This window comes from Rhinopithecus bieti, unplaced genomic scaffold, assembly GCF_001698545.2.
Source record: "Rhinopithecus bieti isolate Rb0 unplaced genomic scaffold, ASM169854v2 scaffold_33652, whole genome shotgun sequence".
In the NCBI taxonomy this organism is placed as follows: Eukaryota; Metazoa; Chordata; class Mammalia; order Primates; family Cercopithecidae; genus Rhinopithecus; species Rhinopithecus bieti.
The window spans coordinates 3,681,106-3,700,360 of record NW_016814761.1 but is presented as its reverse complement, the minus strand read 5'-3'; the positions used below and the strand labels follow the sequence as shown (position 1 = coordinate 3,700,360).

Here is a 19,255-nt window from a genome sequence, read left to right as displayed (position 1 = left end):
TAAAAAAAAAAAACAAAAAACCTTTACTCTGATAGAGGAGACTTAGCTTTCCAAACAAGACCCAATGAAGACAGCATGAAGCCAACTGAATCTGTCTCTTTTCTCTCTCCTCCCTTCTTTTTCCTGCCATTTACCCAAAGGAGAAAACAAAACTCTTTCATTATCTTTTAACATTACGTAAAAATCATCTGCAAAAGAGAAAACCAAATTTCATGTCTGTATTAGTGCGTCTTTAATGTTAAAGCTAGCTTTTAAAATAAAACTTTATATCTCTATCCAGTTTTCATTAGTTTGACCATAAGGTAAGATTTTCATGAACTTTTAGAACCCTTTACAATTTTCCATCAAACAGTAGATCAGTTTCTAAGAAAACCCTGTTATTTGGACAGATGGGCCCAGAATCTGGCCCCACGTTGGTATGATTTTAATGTTTTTACCTAAGGAAAAAAGCTAAATAATTTCTTTTAAATTTTTGCCAATGTGTTTGTACCCAAAGACTTTTTTTTTCTTTTTTTTTGAGATGGAGTCTCTATCGCCCAGGCTGGAGTCCAGTGGCACAATCTTGGCTCACTGCAACCTCCACCTTCTGGGTTCAACCAATTCTCCTGCCTCAGCCTCCCAAGCAGCTGGGATTGCAGATGTGCGCCACCACACCCAGCTGATTTATATATTTTTAGTAGAGATGGGGTTTCACCATGTTGGCCAGGCTGGTCTTGAACTCCTGACCTCAGGTGATCCACCTTCCTTGGCCTCCCAAAGTGCTGGGATTACAGGCGTGAGCCACCACGCCTGGCCCAGGAATTTTTTTTTTTTTTTTTGAGGTGGAGTCTCGCACTTGTCTCCCAGGCAGGAGTGCAATGACACAATGTCAGCTCATTGCAACATCTGCCTCCTTGGTTCAAGCAATTCGCCTGCCTCAGCCTTCTGAGTAGCTGGGATTATAGGCGCATGTCAACATGCCCGGCTATTTTTTGTATTTTTAGTAGAGATTGGGTTTCACCATGTTGGCCAGGCTGGTCTCAAATTCCTGACCTCAGGTATTCCGCCTGCCTTGGCCTCCCAAAGTGCTGGGATTACAAGTGTGAGCCACCGTGTCCGGCCTGTATACCCACAGAATTTTTACAAGATCAACCCTTTACGAACCCTTTTCACTTTGCTTAAACCTTCAGTTTTGTTCTGTTAGTCTTTTAGGTTAAGACAATCTTTTTTTTTTTTTAAACCCCCTGAACTAGACAAAATTACATTCCCTTTAACAAAAGCCATATTCCCATGCCACCTTCTTCTTCTTCTTCTTCTTTTGAGACGGAGTCTTGCTGTGTCACCCAGGCTGGAGTGCAGTGGCACAATCTTGGCTCACTGCTTCCCGGGTTCAAGCGATTCTCCTGCCTCAGCCTCCCCAGTAGCTGGGACTTCAGGTGCGTGCCACTACACCTGGCCAATTTTTGTATTTTTAGTAGAGACGGGGTTTCACCATGCAGGCTGGTCTCGAATTCTTGGCCTCAAGTGATCCACCGGTCTTAGCCTCCCAAAGTGCTGGGATTACAGGCATGAGCCACCGCACCCATCCTGCCTTCTTATAATCTTTTACCAAAAACACATTCCCTACACACCTTGTGTGTAAAACTATTTCTCCAGTGGTCTCAACTACATGTTACAATGTTAACTCTTAGCAACTTTTATTTCTAGTGAGAAATCTAATAGTGCTGCCATAACTTACTATAACCTTAAAAGGGCTCATGTGACCCTCCCACTTCGGCTTCCCAAAGTGCTAGGATTACAGGTGTGAGCCATTGTGCCTGGTCTCTCTCTCTCTGCCACTGCCTGGTCTCTCTCTCTCTTTCTTCAGAGTTTTGCTCTTGTTGCCCAATGGCGCAATCTCAGCTCACTGCAACCTCCGCCTCCCTGCAACCTCTGCCTCCCTGCAACCTCTGCCTCCTGGGTTCAAACGATTCTCCTGCCTCAGCCTTCCAAGTAGCCGGGATTACAGGGTTGTGCCACCATGCCTGGCTAATTTGGTATTTTTTTAGTAGAGATGGGTTTTCACCATGTAAGTCAGGCTGGTCTTAAACTTCTGACTCCACCAGCCTAGGCCTCCCAAAATGCTGGGATTACAGATGGGAACCACTGCACCTGGCCCTAAATGTATGTATGTATGTATTTTTTGAGACAGAGTCTCGCTCTGTCGCCCAGGCTAGAGTGCAGTGGTGCGATCTCAGCTCACTGCAACCTCTGCCTCCCAGGTTTAAGCAATTCTTCCACCTCAACCTCCTGAGTAGCTGGGATTACAGGCATGTGCCACCATGCCTGGCTAATTTTTTTTTTTTTTTTGTATTTTTAGTAGAGACGGGGTTTCGCCATGTTGGCCAGGCTGGCCTTGAACTCCTGGCCTCAAGTGATCCGCCTGCCTTGGCTTCCCAAAGTGCTGGGATTACAGGCGTGAGCCACTGCGCCTGGCCCTATTTATTTTTAATACATCTATCTTATGATGTGTTCCACTTAATGAAGTTATCTCAGATTTTTTTTGCAAATAGGTGGGGATTAAATCATAAAATAGTCTCCCCTGAACCTTCCACGAAGCCAGGGAGCATGTCCTGCACATTACCCCTGGGTCCCGCCATGCATCCGGGGGAGTACATTGCATAGGATAAATGCTCACTAAAAACATGCTCACTGTATTGGATAATTCTTATGTCAGGGACTCTCCCAAGAGAATGTTCTGGAAGGAAACTGACCACCTGATGCTATTATTAACATCTTTTTCATTTCCTGTTTCCTGTGGCATGTGGGGCAATGTCAGTGGGGGTGCTAAGACGCCACTCTCATACCTATTTGGTCCCTGGACCTTGGCGAATGCCTAAGAGGCATTTACCCAGTGACTCACAGGGAATTTTTGCTCCTCCGAAGGGAAATCTGAATTAAATCTAAAGTGAAATGCCTCCAGTGGCATTGTCCTTAGTAACTCTGTTTCTCCCAGGAAGCTCTGCCTCCTGTCTTAGGAATTTACCTCCCTTTCTTGAAGTCAGAGGCTCATCTTTAACTCGATTCAGTGAGGACAGCCTTCCAGGCTGGGAATGGTTCCCTAGGGACATCTGGCTGCAGCTGAAATTGCCCATCTCTCATCGCCCCTAACAAGGTCCACATGATGTAGATTTCAGATTGTCCCAATAGGACTGTGCTCAGCATAGCTAATAAAGGATTTCAGCCTTTGGCAAAAAAATGGAAGGGTTATTTAAAACCACGCTGCGTCATTTAAGAGTGATGGCTTTAACGAGCTCCCAAGGAACTCATAAAAGGGCCTAGAGAATAAAACAAGGAGGCCCAAAATAGTCAGAACCTGTAAGCAAAGACCCCTAACTTATCGCAGTGGAGCACTCGGCCCGTTTTAAGGACCCCTTTTTGTTCTCTTCCTTGCTGTAACCTAAGGATGCAAGAATTTTGATTATATATATATTTTAAAAAACAGGTTAGATTGCGCCCTTGCTGATCCTCAAAAAGCTTCACTGGATACCGTCCCCAAAACGATGAAGTTTAAAGTTTCGATTTGGCATTTAGGGACCGACAGGGTCTGGCCTCAACCCTCCTTTTCAATTACTTGCTCCTTGCTCTCTGTCGCATATCCTGGGCTCCAGCTATACTGGGCCAACTCTTGCTAGCTTTGTACCTTTGCTGTCTTTTTCCCCCTCTTCATGAAAGGCTTTCCTACTTCCATCCCAGCCACTCCACCCTCCATTCTGTTAACAGAACTCCAATTCCTTCCCTGGTGGAAATAAACAGCGCCTCCCTACTTCAGGCAGCTGGTGGCACTTTCATTGTCCTAATTTCATTGGACCTCAGACAATCTGTAACCTCCTCACAAGGCCCTAACCAACCAGAGGGAAGAGGCTGGCCATATAAGGTGTACCTCCTAATGCCCAGCCTAGAACCTTGGATGCAGGAGGCTCTCTGTAATTGTTGGTTGTGAAGTAAATAGCGTATTCTTTTTTTTTTCCTGAGATGGAGTCTCACTCTGTCGTCCAGGTTGGAGTGCAATGGAGCGATCTCGGCTCACCACAAACTGTGCCTCCCGGGTTCAAGTGATTCTCCTGCCTCAGCCTCCTGAGTAACTGGGATTATAGGCATGTGCCACCACGCCCAGCTAATTCTGTATTTTTAGTAGAGACAGGGTTTCTCTATGTTGGTCAGACTGGTCTTGAACTCCCGACTTACCAACTTCAGGCAATCTGCCCACCTGGGCCTCCCAAAGTGCTGGAATTACAGGCGTGAGCCACAGCGCTTGGCCACGCCCAGCTAATTTTTTGTATTTTTAGTAGAGGTGGGGTTCCACCATGTTGGACAGGCTGGTCTCTAACTCCTGACCTCAGGTGATCCACCCGCCTTGGCCTCCCAAAGTGCTGGGATTACAGGCGTGAGCCACCTCACCTGGTCGCTTTTTTTTTTTTAATTCTAGTTTTATTAATTCAAAATATGCTGTACATTCACACTCAAAAGATACAACAGAGTGAAAAGTCACCTTCTCTGTTCTCTAGCCACCTCATTCCCTTCTATGGAAAGAACCAATTATTATCAGCTTTTTGTGAATCCTTCTGGAGACATGCAATATATATAGTATACTCTTCTCTCTCCTTTTAAAAATAAATGGGGTTCCTCCTTAGTTTTGCAGTTTGCTTTTTCACCTGACTATGCACACATACACATATTTAAAAAAATTATTCAGCCAATTTACTATTGATAACATTTAGGTTACTTTCATTATTTTGTTATTAAAAACAATGTTGGGCCTGGCGGGACACATTTTACATACATTGAATCAGGCCACTAGGTAAGATGTGTTTAAAAACTGCAGATGATGTGTCTAAAAACTGTAGATTGCTCCACAAAAGTAAAATATCTTTATTAAATCAGCCTGTTATATATAACAGTTTTTTTTAACTCCATTCCTTAAATACAATTGGGGTCAAATAAAAATTACTTTTTATAAGCATAGGGTTGGAATTGTTAGATTGTTAACACCCTGAGATATCTTTGATGATTTTCAACCCAAGGGATGATCATGAATTTGGTAAACACACACACACACAAACTTAAAATGAGGTCTAACCTTAAATTTTTAATAGAACTTGTCAAAAAGTTTGTTAGCAAATGTGTGGGTGAAAAGAGATTCCCAGCTAGGCACAGTGGCTTACGCCTGTAATCCCAATACTTTGGGAGGCCAAGGCAGACGGATCACTTGAGATCAGGAGTTCAAGACCAGTCTGGCCAATATACTGAAATCTTCTCTCTACTAAAAATATAAAAATTAGCTGGGCGTGGTCATGCATGCCTGCTACTTGGGAGGCAGAAGCACAAGAATCACTTAACTCAGGAGGCGGAGGTTGCAGTGAGCTGAGATCATTCCACTGCACTCCAGCCTGGGCTACAGAGCAAGACTCTGTCTCCAGAAAAAAAGAAAAGAAATTCCCACATATTGCTCATAAATGTAAAATTGGACATTATGGAGAAAAATTAGACAATGTTGATCAAGATTAACAGTGCCCACACCCATTGACCTAGCAATTCTACCTCTAGAAATTATCCCTACATAAATACTCATACATGTAAACATGAAAATACAAGAATTTAGGCTTGGCGTGGTGACTCACGCCTGTAATCCCAGCACTTTGGGAGGGCAAGTCAGGAGGATCGCTTGAACCCAGGAGTTCCAGACCAGCATGGACAACGTAGTGAGACCTTGACTTTACAAAAAATTTTTTAAAAAATTAGCTGGGTGTGGCGTGCATGTCTGGTCCTAACTACTGGGGACGCTGAGGTGGGAGGATCCCGGGGTGGGAGGCTGCAGAGAGCTGTGATTGCACCACCGTACTCCAGCCTGGGCGACAGAGCGAGATCCTGTCTCAAACAAATAAAAAAATTAAAGCATAACCTGTAGGAGATAGCTCAATGAATGCTGATGTTTACAAGAAGGATTTGGGTTATCTCTGATAATTTTAGAAAGGAGATGCATTACAGAGATCAGGGAACAGTCTCTGAAGAAGGATCCCCTGGGTTTGACGCCCATCCCTATTGCTTTTAGCTGTATAACCTTGAGCAAGTTACTTACCTGAGCCTCAGCTTCCTCATCTGTAATCTGCATTATAGTTGTGTTGTAAAGGTTCAATGGGATGGTGCCTGCAAAACTTCCCACCCCTCCCCAAACCTGACACATAACAGGCACTCAACATAGTTGTAATTATTATTTAATAAATATGTTGTTCTAAGTGGTGATGGTAGATTAAGGGGCTACTTTGGTGATATAATCTGCCCTCTTGGGGTAGAGTTGAGGGCTTTGCAGTTGCGTAAATTCCTCTCTAGCACTCACTAGACTTTGAGCACCTCATTCCCTAACCTCTATGGCCTCAGTTTTCTAATCTGTTAAAGTGGCCAGAATAAATTCCAAGTCTTAAGAGTTTGCTCTGAAACTTAAACGTACACTACTCATAAGAGTTTAATACACAATTATTTTATTTCCTGCCAATCTAATGGCGAAGACATGGAATAACCCATCAAACAGTCCAGTAACCACAGGAAACCAGAGGGACGGAGACCAGGGCAATGGGCGAGTCAGCTGTGGCCAGTGCGCCGCGATTCGAAGGGGATGACCATGGAACGGTGGGTGGTCGCTCAGCTCCCCAATCGCTCTCCCACACCCGGCTGGGGAGACAGGATCTCATCGTAGGCCGCAGCAGCTTGACTGTCACCCGGGCAACCCCACCTTCCGGTTCGCTCTACAACCCCCTGGCTCCCGCTTCCGGTTCCGGCGTCCTGCGTCATCGCTGGGCGACTGATTTCGAGTTTTCGGTCAGGTTTGTCCAGGGGGTGCGGTCCTGGTCGGAAGGAGGTGGAGAGTTGGGGGTCACCAGGCGTATCCTCTGCGTCACAGTCGGCCACCGGGGCTTGGCGCCGTCATGGAGAGCGGAGGGCGGCCCTCACTGTGCCAGTTCATCCTCCTGGGTACCACCTCTGTGGTCACCGCCGCCCTGTACTCCGTGTACAGGCAGAAGGCCCGGGTCTCCCAAGAGCTCAAGGTCAGTGCTGGAGCCGGCCTGGCCTCAGCCGGGTCATCTCTGTCCCAGGTCCTGGGGAGCCCACGATTCACCTTGGCCACCCCACCGTCGGAAACTGTCCAGAAAAGGAAACAGCCTCTGAAGGGTGTCATCCAGTCAGTAAATGGAGGAGCGAGGGGCAGGATTCGGGCTCGGGTGACGGTTGCTCCGCTCCTTTTTTCCCAAGTCCCTCTTATGACTCAGAATGAATTTTGACTTAATTACTTTACTCGAAAAGTATTTATTGAACACCTGCGATGCGGCAGGCAGTGAGTAGAACAGATGAAAGTCCCTCCCCTCGTGGAGATTCCGTTTTAATACGGCTAGACAGCAAACATGTAAATCAGGCAGTGTAACAGCTGGTGAGCAATGCTTTAGAGTAAGGTAGGGGAGAGGACATGGAATGCTGGAAAAAGGGGGATCTCCTGTCTTAAATAAGGTGACATTTGAGCAGAGCCCAGGAAGAGACGAGGAAAGTCATGCGGATATCTAGCGGGAGATGGAGGGAATGGCAAGTGCAGACATCCATTTACTGAACCACTCCACTCCTTGATTTACAGACGCTTCCTTTTTATATTACAACTATTGTTTTTTAGTAAATGGTGCCCTTTTTTGAACTGTGCCTTTCGGTTTACACAACACATTTGCATTTATTTTTATTTTTTATTTTTTTGAGACAGAGTCTTGGTCTGTCACCCAGGCTGGAGTGCAGTGGCGCGATCTGGGCTCACTGCAGCCCCCGCCTTCCGGGTTCAAGTGATTCTCCTGCTTCAGCCTCCTGAGTAGCTGGGATTACTACACCCAGCTAATTTTTTTTTTTTTGTATTTTTAGTAGACACTGGGTTTCACCGTGTTGGCCAGACTTATCTCCAGCTCCTGACCTCGGGTGATCTCCCCACCTTGGCTCTCCGAAGTGTTCGGATTACAGGTGTGAGCCACTGCGCCCAGCCACATTTTCATCTTGATTTTATTTTTTTCTTCACAATATATATATTTTTTCCTTTCTTTCTTTTTTTTCAGATGGAGTCTCGCTCTGTTGCCCAGGCTGGAGTGCAATGGCACGATCTTGGCTCACTGCAACCTCAGCCTCCCGGGTTCAAGCGATTCTCCTGCCTCACCCTCCTGAGTAGCTGGGATTACGGGCGCCTGCCACCACGCCCGGCTAATTTTTGTATTTTTAGTAGAGATGGGATTTTGCCATGTTGGCCAAGCTGGTCTCCAACTCCTGACATCAGGTGATCCCTCTGCCTCAGCCTCCCAAAGTGCTGGGATTATAGGCGTGAGCCACCGCCCCCGGCCCACAATAGTTTTTTGAAGTAGATAAAATGGCAGTTACCACCGCATTGCAAATCAGAAAATTGAGATTCGGAGGAAAGGCCATGCAACTAGTCAGCTTGAAACTTAAATTTAGGTATTTTGATTCCAGGGGTAGGATTTTAATCTGATTGACATTGCTTTATTGTGACTCTCTGACTGGTCCAGAGAGATGGGCCTCTTTAGGTCAGAGACAGGCTCTTATTCATCCATTCTCTTTCCTCTAGCTTCTGACACAGTACTTGACAAGTGGTAGATGCTTAGTAAATGTTTGTGGGTTCTTTTTGGCTGAAGTTTCACAATATGAGAGCTAAGGGCCTAACCTAATTTGATGTTTATATGAAAGATGGATTCCTAAACCTGACTAACTTCATTATCAGATTGTTTTCAGTAAGGGTTTAGAAACTAGTGGGTGGGCCAGGCTACTCCAGCCTGGGTGACAAGAGCACGACTCCATCTCAGAAAAAAAAGAAACCAATGTGTGAAATCCCTGCTATGAAGGGAGTTTTGGAATCTGGAAAGAACCAAGTTAGGAGATAATTGGATTTGCTGTGCAGTGGCATTATAGTGAGAGTCCAGCTGCCCTGTGTGTCACCTGATTAAATAATCAAGTTAATCCTGAAGTGATTAGCTCTGTGTAACTGATACTTCACTTTCTGACTCCAGATCACTTTGGCCTCAAGTTGGCTGGTAGTGGGATTCTTTGAAGCGGTGAACTCTTTAGGTCCCATCTTTGGGTGACCGTAAAACCTTTGCCGGGCCGGGCGCGGTGGCTCACGCCTGTAATCCTAGTGCTTTGAGAGGCTGAGGTGGGCGGATCACAAGGCCAGGAGTTCAAGACCATCTTGCCTAACACGTGAAACCCTGTCTCTACTAAAAATACAAAAAATAAATAAATAAATAAATAAATTAATTAATTAGCCGGGTGTAATGGCAGACGCCTGTAGTCCCAGCTACTCAGGAGGAGTGTGAACCTGGGAGGTGGAGGTTGCAGTGAGCCAAGATTGTGCCACTGCACTCCAACCTGGGCGACAGAGTGAGACTCCTTCTCAAAACACAAAACACAATAACCTTTGCCAACCAGTTCCTAAATGAGAATGAGATAGCCCCTTCCTGGAAAAAGAGTTGGGACTCTTAACATCTTACATTCTATTTTCTATTTCCTTCCTCTCTTTCTCCCTCCTTTCCTTTGTTTTCTTTCTCCTTGGCCTGCCTTCCTGTCCTTCATTTCTTTCTTCTTTTTTGCTCTGTTTTTTTTTTGAGACATGGTCTTACTGTGTTGCCCAGGCTGGAGTGCAGTGGCACAAACATAGCTCACTGCAGCCTCGAGCTCCCAGGCCCAAGCCAGTCTCCTGCCTCGGCCTCCTAAGTAGCTAGGACCACAGGTGCACACCACCACGTCCAGCTAATTTTTTATTTTTCATAGAGATGAGGTCTTGCAGGTTGCCCATGCTAGTTTTGCACTGCTGACCTCAAGCAGCCATCCCACTTTGGACTCCCAAAGTGCTGGGATTACAGGCGTGAACTACCATGCCCGTCCTAGATTTTATTTTCTTGATCAGATGACAGAACTTCCAGAGTGAGGCTTGTGTCCTATCCTGTACATCTCTTACAGGAGAATGCATATTTATTGCAGCCTCCTTTGTGCCAGCCCCTGGACTGGATTCTTTCACACCTTAAAGTTCATTTAACCCACATAAAAATCCTGTGAAATTGCATTTTCCCTGTCCTTTACAGTTCTGGAACCTGAGACTCAGATCAATGAAGTTGTCCCAAGCCACAGTGGATGCATTGGAGCTTGATTAAACTCCAGGTCTTTCTGATCATATTCTCCCTCTTCCCCCTTTAAAATTCGAATTGGCCATCCTGTGATGGATACTTTGCTAGCTGTCTCACTTTGGGCAAATCACTTCACCTCTCTGAGCCTGTTTCCTTATCTCTAATTGGTGATAATAATGTCTGCTATAAAGGGATGGTGTGGGCATTAAGTGGTTTATGCATTTAAAGTGCCTAGCATATTGCCTGGTACACAGTATATTTAAAATGCTTATTTATTCATTAATTTATTCATCAAATAATGTATTAAATGCTTGCTGTGTGTCAGGCACAGTTCTCAGCACTAGGGGGATAGCAGTGAACGAGACAAACCATGTCCAAGCGCTCCTAGGGTTTAACATTCTAGTGGAAGGAGACAGATAAATGAGTACTTTGTTGTTATTGCTGTCATTTCAGATCTTCACAGTGTAAGTGGCTAAGAAATTTTGACTGACCTTGCTCCTGTCATTTACTGTGTAGCAGTAGCTAAAACTCCGAGTGACCTTCATATACATCTGGTGTCTCATCTTTAGAGGTTACGGAATCTGGCATCCTTAAGAGCTGTTTTTGGGTATACCCTGAAAGCAGAGGTGGTCGTTTATTCATCCCTGAATCTCTGACACCCAGCACAGTGCCCGGCACATAGATGCTCAGGAAATGATTGTTGATTTTATTCCTTTTCTCTTATTTTTGAAACAGCAGTAACAGGATTGGTTTCCCAAATGCAGTGGGTTGGACGCTCTGAGTTGGAAGGCAGAGGAGAATTAGGGATTGTTAGAGGAAGACAGCAGCAGAAGGAACCGTGCTCACTTAATTATGACCGTGAGAAAGGCAAAAAGTAGAACAGACTGGGTGCAGTGGCTCACACCTGTAATCCCAGCACTTTGGGAGGCCAAGGCAGGAGGATCACTTGAGCCCAGGAGCTCAAGACCAGCCTAGGCAACGTTGGGAGACCCTGTCTCTGCAAAATAAAAAAATTAGCCAGGTGTGGTGGTGCATGCCTGTGGTCTCAGCAACTTGGGGACCTGAGGTGGGAGGATCACTTGAACCTGGGAAGTTGAGGCTGCAGTGAGCCGTGATTGCACTACTACACTCCAGCCTGGGTATAACTGTAAGACCCCAGCTCAAAAATAAATAAATAAATAAAAAATGGCATTTGGCACCAGTTAACAGTCTTGCCCTGTTGAAGCAAAGGCAACCCCCCTACTTTGTTTTTTTAATTACATACAATGCAGAGCATTGGTTTGTAAAGATGTAGTAATGTTAATAACAACACCTACCAGTTCTCAAACCACTACCATGTACTAGGCAGTAGGTTAGGTACTTTATACCTGAATCCTTTGGGCCATAGCTCTGTGTTGTCAAGAAGAGATTGAATGATGTTCAGTCTCTGGTATGTAAATTGACTAGTACCTTTTATATTTTCACTAAAAAGTCTTAACATGAAAAGGAGTGTAGGTTTTGGTTAACTGGTAAAAGAATGTATGTGGCACCCCCATTCTGCAGTGATGGAAGAGGGCACAGGCATGGCACCGTTCCTGTTGATGTACACAGCTTTGAAATCTGATTCTCTGTAGTCACCTTCCTGTCCAATTTCCGTATTCTCTTGACATGAAAAAAATAGAATCTTTTTCTTTTTTTGCCTGTAAGTTTGACTGAGCATGTCAGTGTTCAATGGCCAATTTATTTAATTTTTTTTTTGTATTTAGGGAGCTAAAAAAGTTCACTTGGGTGAAGATTTAAAGAGTATTCTTTCAGAAGCTCCAGGAAAATGTGTGCCTTATGCTGTTATAGAAGGTATGTTTGCTTATAGGGCAATGGAAAACAACTTCCTTTTTCCAAAAGATTGATAAAAGATCATCTTGGCTTATGTTAAGTGCCTTTTGTGGTGTTGGGTCCATGGTCCAGAACATTCTTTGGGGTCAGAAAGACGTGGGTTATTGCTTTGTGATCGCTAAGATTACGAGACCTCCCTGAACCACTGTTGCCTGATCTCGAAAATAATACTTAACCTTTATAATGTTGTTATAAGACAAATTATGTGATCCATGCAAAGTGCTTGGGAGAGTGCTTCTAAAATCTGACTTACGGTGATCAGAATGTCATTGTTTTGATTAATTAGCAAAAGTCTACTGAAAACATTTAATTTTTAACATTTTTTAAATTAAAAATTTTTTTTTTCTTTTTTGAGGCCAGTCGTGGTAGCTCATGCCTGTAATCCCAGCACTTTGGGAAGCTGAGGTGGGCTGATCACTTGAGCTCAGGAGTTTGAGACCAGCCTGGCCAACATGGTGAAACCCCGTCTCTACTAAAAATACAAAAATCAACTGGATGTGGTGTCATGGCACGTACCCGTAATCCCAGCTACTTGGGAGGTGAGGCAGGAGAATTGCTTGAACCCGGGGGGTGGTTGCAGTGAGCCAAGATTGCGCCACTGCACTCCAGCCTGGGTGACAGAGTGAGACTCCGTTTCAAATAGAGTCTTGACTCTGTCACCCAGGTAGCTGTAGTATGGTGGTGTGATCATAGCTCACTGCAGCCTCAAACTCCGGAGCTCAAGTGATTCTCCTGCCTCAGCCTCCCAAGTACCTGGGACTACAGGCACACGCCCTGCTAACTTTTTAATTTTTTGTAAAGATGGAATCTCACTGTGTTGACCAGGCTGGTCTCAAACTCGTGGCCCCCAAGTGATCCTTCTGCCTTGGCTTCCCAAAGTGGTGGGATTGTAGTTGTGAGCTACTGTGCCAGACCAGAAAACACATTTTAAACTATCTGAAAGGAGAGGGCAGAAAAATTCTTTAGAAATAATAGAATTTGTGTCCACTTAGGAGCTGTACGGTCTGTTAAAGAAACGCTTAACAGCCAGTTTGTGGAAAACTGCAAGGGGGTAATTCAGCGCCTGACACTTCAGGAGCACAAGATGGTGTGGAATCGAACCACCCACCTTTGGTATGTATCACTTCTCCACTGGCCAAAACCCTTGCAGTTGGTCCATTCAAATGCCGGGGTCCTGGGTGCTGTTGCCTTGTCTTCAGCTTCTCCTGAGACGGGTTGAAGACCAGTCTCTTAATGCAGGTCATATTCTTGTGTGTAGCCTGTGGGCCTCCTACATCAGAATCACCTAGGCATCTTATTGAAATGCAGATTTCTGGGCTCCCTTCCAGACTTATCCAACCAGAATTTCCAGGATCAGGGACCTGGAATCTGTTGTTAGTTACACTGAAGTTTGAGAACCACTGAATCAGTGATTTCAGTATTTCCTAAAATGCTTTTGTGCCATCACATGAAATACCAGTTTTCCAGCTGGTCCTAGTGGGTTCTGTTTTAGATGTTTGTTTTACAGTGGAAAGGGAAATGAATGGTTTCCGTAGTCTGTGGCGGTATTTGTTGCTCACTGAGATCGCCCCAGGACCTAAAAATGGAGCCTCCTTGTTAGGAGGCACTTGGAGATAGTGATCTTACTGTCTTCTGGTTACTTAAGACTCTATGCTGTCTTCTGCATTTAGTTGATCTCCAGCTCTGCCTGGGTGTTTGCTGTTTGCTACCCTGTATCTTTAGTTCTCTTATTCTTCTAGGAATGATTGCTCAAAGATCATTCATCAGAGGACCAACACAGTGCCCTTTGACCTGGTGCCCCACGAGGATGGTGTGGATGTGGCCGTGCGAGTGCTGAAGCCCTTGGACTCAGTGGATCTGGGCCTAGAGACTGTGTATGAGAAGTTCCACCCCTCGATTCAGTCCTTCACCGATGTCATCGGCCACTACATCAGCGGTGAGCGGCCCAAAGGCATCCAGGAGACCGAGGAGATGCTGAAGGTGGGGGCCACCCTCACAGGGGTTGGCGAACTGGTCCTGGACAACAACTCTGTCCGCCTGCAGCCGCCCAAACAAGGCATGCAGTACTATCTAAGCAGCCAGGACTTCGACAGCCTGCTGCAGAGGCAGGAGTCGAGCGTCAGGCTCTGGAAGGTGTTGGCACTGGTTTTTGGCTTTGCCACATGTGCCACCCTCTTCTTCATCCTCCGGAAGCAGTATCTGCAGCGGCAGGAGCGCCTGCGCCTCAAGCAGATGCAGGAGGAGTTCCAGGAACATGAGGCCCAGCTGCTGAGCCGGGCCAAGCCTGAGGACAGGGAGAGTCTGAAGAGCGCCTGTGTCGTGTGTCTGAGCAACTTCAAGTCCTGCGTCTTTCTGGAGTGTGGGCACGTTTGTTCCTGCACCGAGTGCTACCGCGCCTTGCCAGAGCCCAAGAAGTGCCCTATCTGCAGACAGGCCATCACCCGGGTGATCCCCCTGTACAACAGCTAATGGTTTGGAAGCCGCACAGCTTGGCATGGTAGCTCCCCTGCCCCCCTTTTCAGGGATTTTTATCTCAAGGCCTTTGGAGGAGCAGTGGCAGGGGTAGCTGTCACCTCCAGGTATGATTGAGGGACCCACGCCTCCAGTGGGCAAGATGCTGCCTTTCCCGCCTGAATGGGGACCCTGTCCATGTGGGGCCTGAGAATCAGAGCCTCGCCCTGGGAGGCTGCCGTGGTGTCTCCTCCCAGGAGCCAGATCAGTGCAAGTGTGACTGAAAACGCCTCATCGTTTAAGCACCAAAGTCAATGATCAGCAGCCCTTCTGTTCCTGTGTCTTTTGTTTTTTTTCTGGTGAATTGTTGCTTGCTGTGGACTTGGTGGAGGACTCAGTCAGAGGGGAGGAAAGGCCGGGCCCTGAGTACAACGGATGCCTTGGGTGCTGCCTCCAAAGAGATTCTGCCGCAGCTTTTCTTCTTTTTCCTCATGCCCCGGGAGATAGTCTTTCTTCAGAATTGTCAGGCTGGGCGGGTCAACTTGTGTTCCTTTTCCTTCACTGGCTTGCCTCCTAAACGCCTGCATGTGTGTAGAGGACAAAAGAAAGTGAAGTCAGCACATCTGCTTCTGCCCAAATGGTTGGGGCCCCGGGCAACAGATTGGAGAGAGAGCGTGTGAAGGGCAGTTGGTCAGGCAGCCCTCCTGGTTTTGCCGCTGGCCCTGATTTGAACTGCTACCACTTGGGAGAGCTCGGGGTGGTCCCTGGTTTTCCCTCCTGGAGAATGAGGTGCAGAGGCTTTGCCTCCCGAAGGACACAGTGTGGACGCCGCTGGCCTAGTGTCCTGGCCTCACAGCTTCCTTGCAAGGCTGTCACAAGGAAAGCAGCCGGCTGGCACCCTGAGCGTACGGCCTTTCAGGGCTCCCTCATCCAGCCTGTCGCAGTGTTGACATCTTGGTGTACTCATATCGCTTCTCCTTTTGTTACCCCCTCCCTGTATTACCATTTGCCCCTCTCCTGCCCTTGGTGAGCCTTTGAGTGCAAGACAAATGGGGCTGTCTTCCCCCACCTCTGAGTAGTCGGAGGTCACATACACAGCTCTTTTTTATAGCCCTTTTCTGCCTTTGAATATTCATATCTCGTCCGCCTTTGTGCAGGTGAGGAAGGGGTGCCGTCAGGGGCCTACAGTAGTACGATGCAGTGTCCAGTGTGAATAGCACAAATTAAACATGTTGCAACCAAGTGCTAGCCTGTTGCTTGTTAAAAAGAGTTAAATGGCTAAGCCTAAGCGTCCTCAGGATGGGATTGAATCCCCGCCGCAATGGAGTGAAAGGTGGGGAGTTTGAGGCCTCTGTGTCCTTTTCCTTGGCTGTGGTGGTTTGGGCCTCCCCCAGATGGTGTGATGCGGAGGCAGGGATGCCTGCCCCCTGGGGAGGAATCTGGACAGCCCACCCGCAGGTTATAGCTGGACTTGCTGACCGTCTTTGAAGTCTGTCCCAACAGGCTACAAACCAGGGCAGTGAGATTTCACCTGCTGGGAGAATGGGATGGAGATGGGGCACTGGGGGACAGCAGAGAGGACATGAGCATTTAGCAATACCGCTGTGCACGAGGTCCTGTGTCGCGTGCTGTTTCACACTCATTTCAGAGTGAGTTCATCCTCACAAAACCCCTGCAGGCCGAGTCCTGGTGTCTCTGCTGTACGGGTGAGGAAGTAGGCCTTGAGAGGGTATATTCACTGGGCTGAAGGCACAGATATAGCAAGTCACGGGTCTGAATTTAAACCCCAAGCTGTTTCTAAAGTCCTCATCTTCCTGCTCACTAAATGTGCGGCCAGTAAATTCCTCAGTGCTAACAGGAACACTCACAAGAGACGTGTTCCCCAAGTCCATAGAGGAGAACTGGTGGCCACACTAGAGCAGCAGGTGAAAGTTGGGGTAAGAATCCACTTGCCAATATTGAGTCTGTCCAGTGAAGTACGAAGACCCTGGTTTTACACAAGGTGCTGGAGGGTGGGGCAGGGTGAAAGGACCCTGATGGGAATGGCCTCTTGGTGCACTTTGAAAGTCTCCGTCCCCTTTTCATCATCCCTCTGGCACTTAGCTTATAATGGAAGGTGAATGAACTGGCCCAGGGGAATTTGCATGGTAAGCTATCTGAGTTCAGCCCTTGGCATAGCTTTCATGGGTAAATGTGATCAAAGAGATTAAAAAGGAGCAGGCAGGCTACTTTCCCCAGCCTGCCTCAATGTTGGACAGACTCCATTTCTTCATCCCGAGTGTTCTTCCCCCCTGAGCTTCCCAGCTGAGCTCCCTGTCGTGGGAGACCCAGGACCGGCACACAGCCCCTGCCTCAGGAAGCTGGCTTGTGCCTGGACCCCCTGGGTGCGAGGGCCCTGCTTGGTCCTAGCCTGCTGGGGACTGAAACTGTCCCATACTCTACTTCAGCTATCATTGGCCATTCCCACCTATTTTAGGAGCCTGATCTCCAGGAGGGTTGCATGGGTCCTAAATGGATGTGTGGAACCAAGGCTGGCAGGAAGGATAACAGCGAAAAGGGGAAGCAGGAAGTCAGTTCTGAACTGACCATGGGATGATGATGAATTTTGAGTGTCCCGTAAATCAGCCCTGTGCTCAGTCGCTTTACTCCCAGGCAGCCCGTATTGGGCAGGAATTCTTGAATAATTGCTGCTGGTGTTCTGACTGTCTGTGCCAGGCACTTCATTTGCGTTAATGTGGCCCTATGCAATGGATATTGTTACCTCCAATTAGTGGGGCTCAGTGGGGTTACAGTTTGCCTGCATCCACACATAATCACAAGCCCAGCAATGTCAGGCTCTTCACAGGTATTGTTTCTAATATAGCAAACCAGCAAGGGAGGCTACATCACCCTTTTACAGGTTGTGTGATTTGTTCAAGGCTACCACAATCTGACTATAAAACCTGCAATCTTTGCTTTTTATCACATGAGGTCTAGGAGGCTAAAAAGAGAAGTTGTCCATGAGACAACTGAGCATTATCATAAATACACAGCATTTTACAAGCCAAGCAGCACCTCGGGAACAACCAATCACATCCCCAGCGGATCTAGTGGATGGGGGCTGGAAGGCAGTCTTTGGAATCCAAATTCATTCAGAATTCTAATGGAAAATCTAAAAAGGAACAACCTGTGGGAAAATTAAAGAGCAAACAATAACATGACAAACTAGCCACTCCCTGACACCCTCTGCAGCCCTGATCGTAGGCCGTGATAACTCCAGTTGGGGGATGGATGCTGATGGTCCCACAGGGCCTCTGGAATGCTCAAAGTTGGTATTATGGATGGGCATTTATTTTTTGACATGGACTTTCACTCTTATTGTCCAGGGTGGAGTGCAATGGCATGATCTCAGCTCACTGCAACCTCCACCTCCCGGGTTCAAGCAATTCTCCTGCCTCAGTTTCCCAAGTAGCTGGGATTAAAGGCATGCACCACCCTGCCTGGCTAATTTTTTGTATTTAGTAGAGACGGGGTTTCACCATGTTGGTCAGCTGGTCTCGAACTCCTGACCTTGTGATCCGCCCGCCTCAGCCTCTCAAAGTGCTGGGATTACAGGCGTGCCTCACCGCGGCCTGCTCATGGATGGGCATTTATTCACCCAACAAACATTTGCTGAATGTGTATTTTGTGCCTGGAAATACAAGATGATTAAGACAGTCCCTGCCCGCAAAGGGCTCAGAGTTGTTTCAAAGGATCGTAACTGAACAGGAGTAAACCCTGTTTGACAGGTGTATTACTCCCTTCTCACACTGCTAGAAAGAAATACCTGAGACTGGGTAATTCATAAAGAAAAGAGCTTTAATTGATTCACGGTTCCGCAGGCTGTACAGGAAGCATAGCATCTGCTCCTCCGCTTCTGGGGAAGCCTCAGGGAGCTTTCAGTCGTGGCAGAAGGCAAGGGGTAGAAGCACTTCGTATGGCCAGAGCAGGAGGAAGTGGAGGGAGATGCTATACTCTTAAACAACCAGCTCTCACATCACTCACTGTCATGAAAACAGCACTGAGGGGGTGGTGCTAACCCATTCATGAGAACTTTGCCCCCACCATCCCATCACCTCATACCAGGCCCCACCTCTGACACTGGGGATTACAATTCGGCATGAGATCCAAACCATATCAGCAGGTATGGCGACTCAGATCCAAACCATATCAACAGGTATGGTGACTCAGTTGTTGGGAACATTTGTGGTTCACAGAATATAGGACTTGAAAGGAGCCTTTGTGACAGGCCTGGTTAGAGCACATTCTATGACCATTAGAGATCAACCAATCAAGGGTGGTATCACTGCTGAAGGGAAGCAGAGAAAACATACCCCACAGAGTCGAGGATGATCTGTTTAAACCACCAACCTCGCCACGTCCCGCCTCTGCTTCAAGTTCACCTCCAGGTTCTCTGCCACCTGCAACATTGTGTCCTGGCTCTTCCATGGCATGAGAAGCCCTGCATGACCCCGTCCCTGGTCACCTCCCCACGGTTGTCCGTGTCCCTTTCAGTCTCCTACTTGTGACTCCAACAACACTGAACTGTTGAGTTTCCTTAAACATGCCATGCTGGCCAGGCAGTGGCTCATGCCTGTAATCCTAGCACTTTGGGAGGCCAAGGCAGGAGGATCACTTGAGGCCAGGAAGTAGAATTTGAGATGAGCCTGGACAACATAGCAGGACACTTTCTGTACAAAAAATAAAAACTAAAAAAGCTGACCATGGTGGTGCACACCTGT

General features: G+C 47.0%; 1 protein-coding gene across 2 annotated transcripts; it reads left to right on the top strand.

Annotated features, from left to right (window-relative positions):
• Nucleotides 1-6,482: 6,482 nt before the first annotated feature.
• MUL1 (mitochondrial E3 ubiquitin protein ligase 1) lies at nucleotides 6,483-15,737 on the top strand. 2 transcript variants are annotated; one of them, XM_017852084.1, is made up of 4 exons: nucleotides 6,785-7,061; nucleotides 11,918-12,005; nucleotides 13,037-13,157; nucleotides 13,784-15,737. In XM_017852084.1, the coding sequence occupies exons 1-4, from the start codon at nucleotides 6,942-6,944 to the stop codon at nucleotides 14,511-14,513; spliced, it is 1,059 nt and encodes a 352-aa protein (XP_017707573.1). In that variant the 5' UTR covers nucleotides 6,785-6,941; the 3' UTR covers nucleotides 14,514-15,737. The 2 variants fall into 2 exon arrangements, with proteins under 2 accessions (XP_017707572.1, XP_017707573.1); XM_017852083.1 differs by lacking the exons at nucleotides 11,918-12,005; nucleotides 13,037-13,157 and having other exon boundaries at nucleotides 6,483-7,061.
• Nucleotides 15,738-19,255: the final 3,518 nt, after the last annotated feature.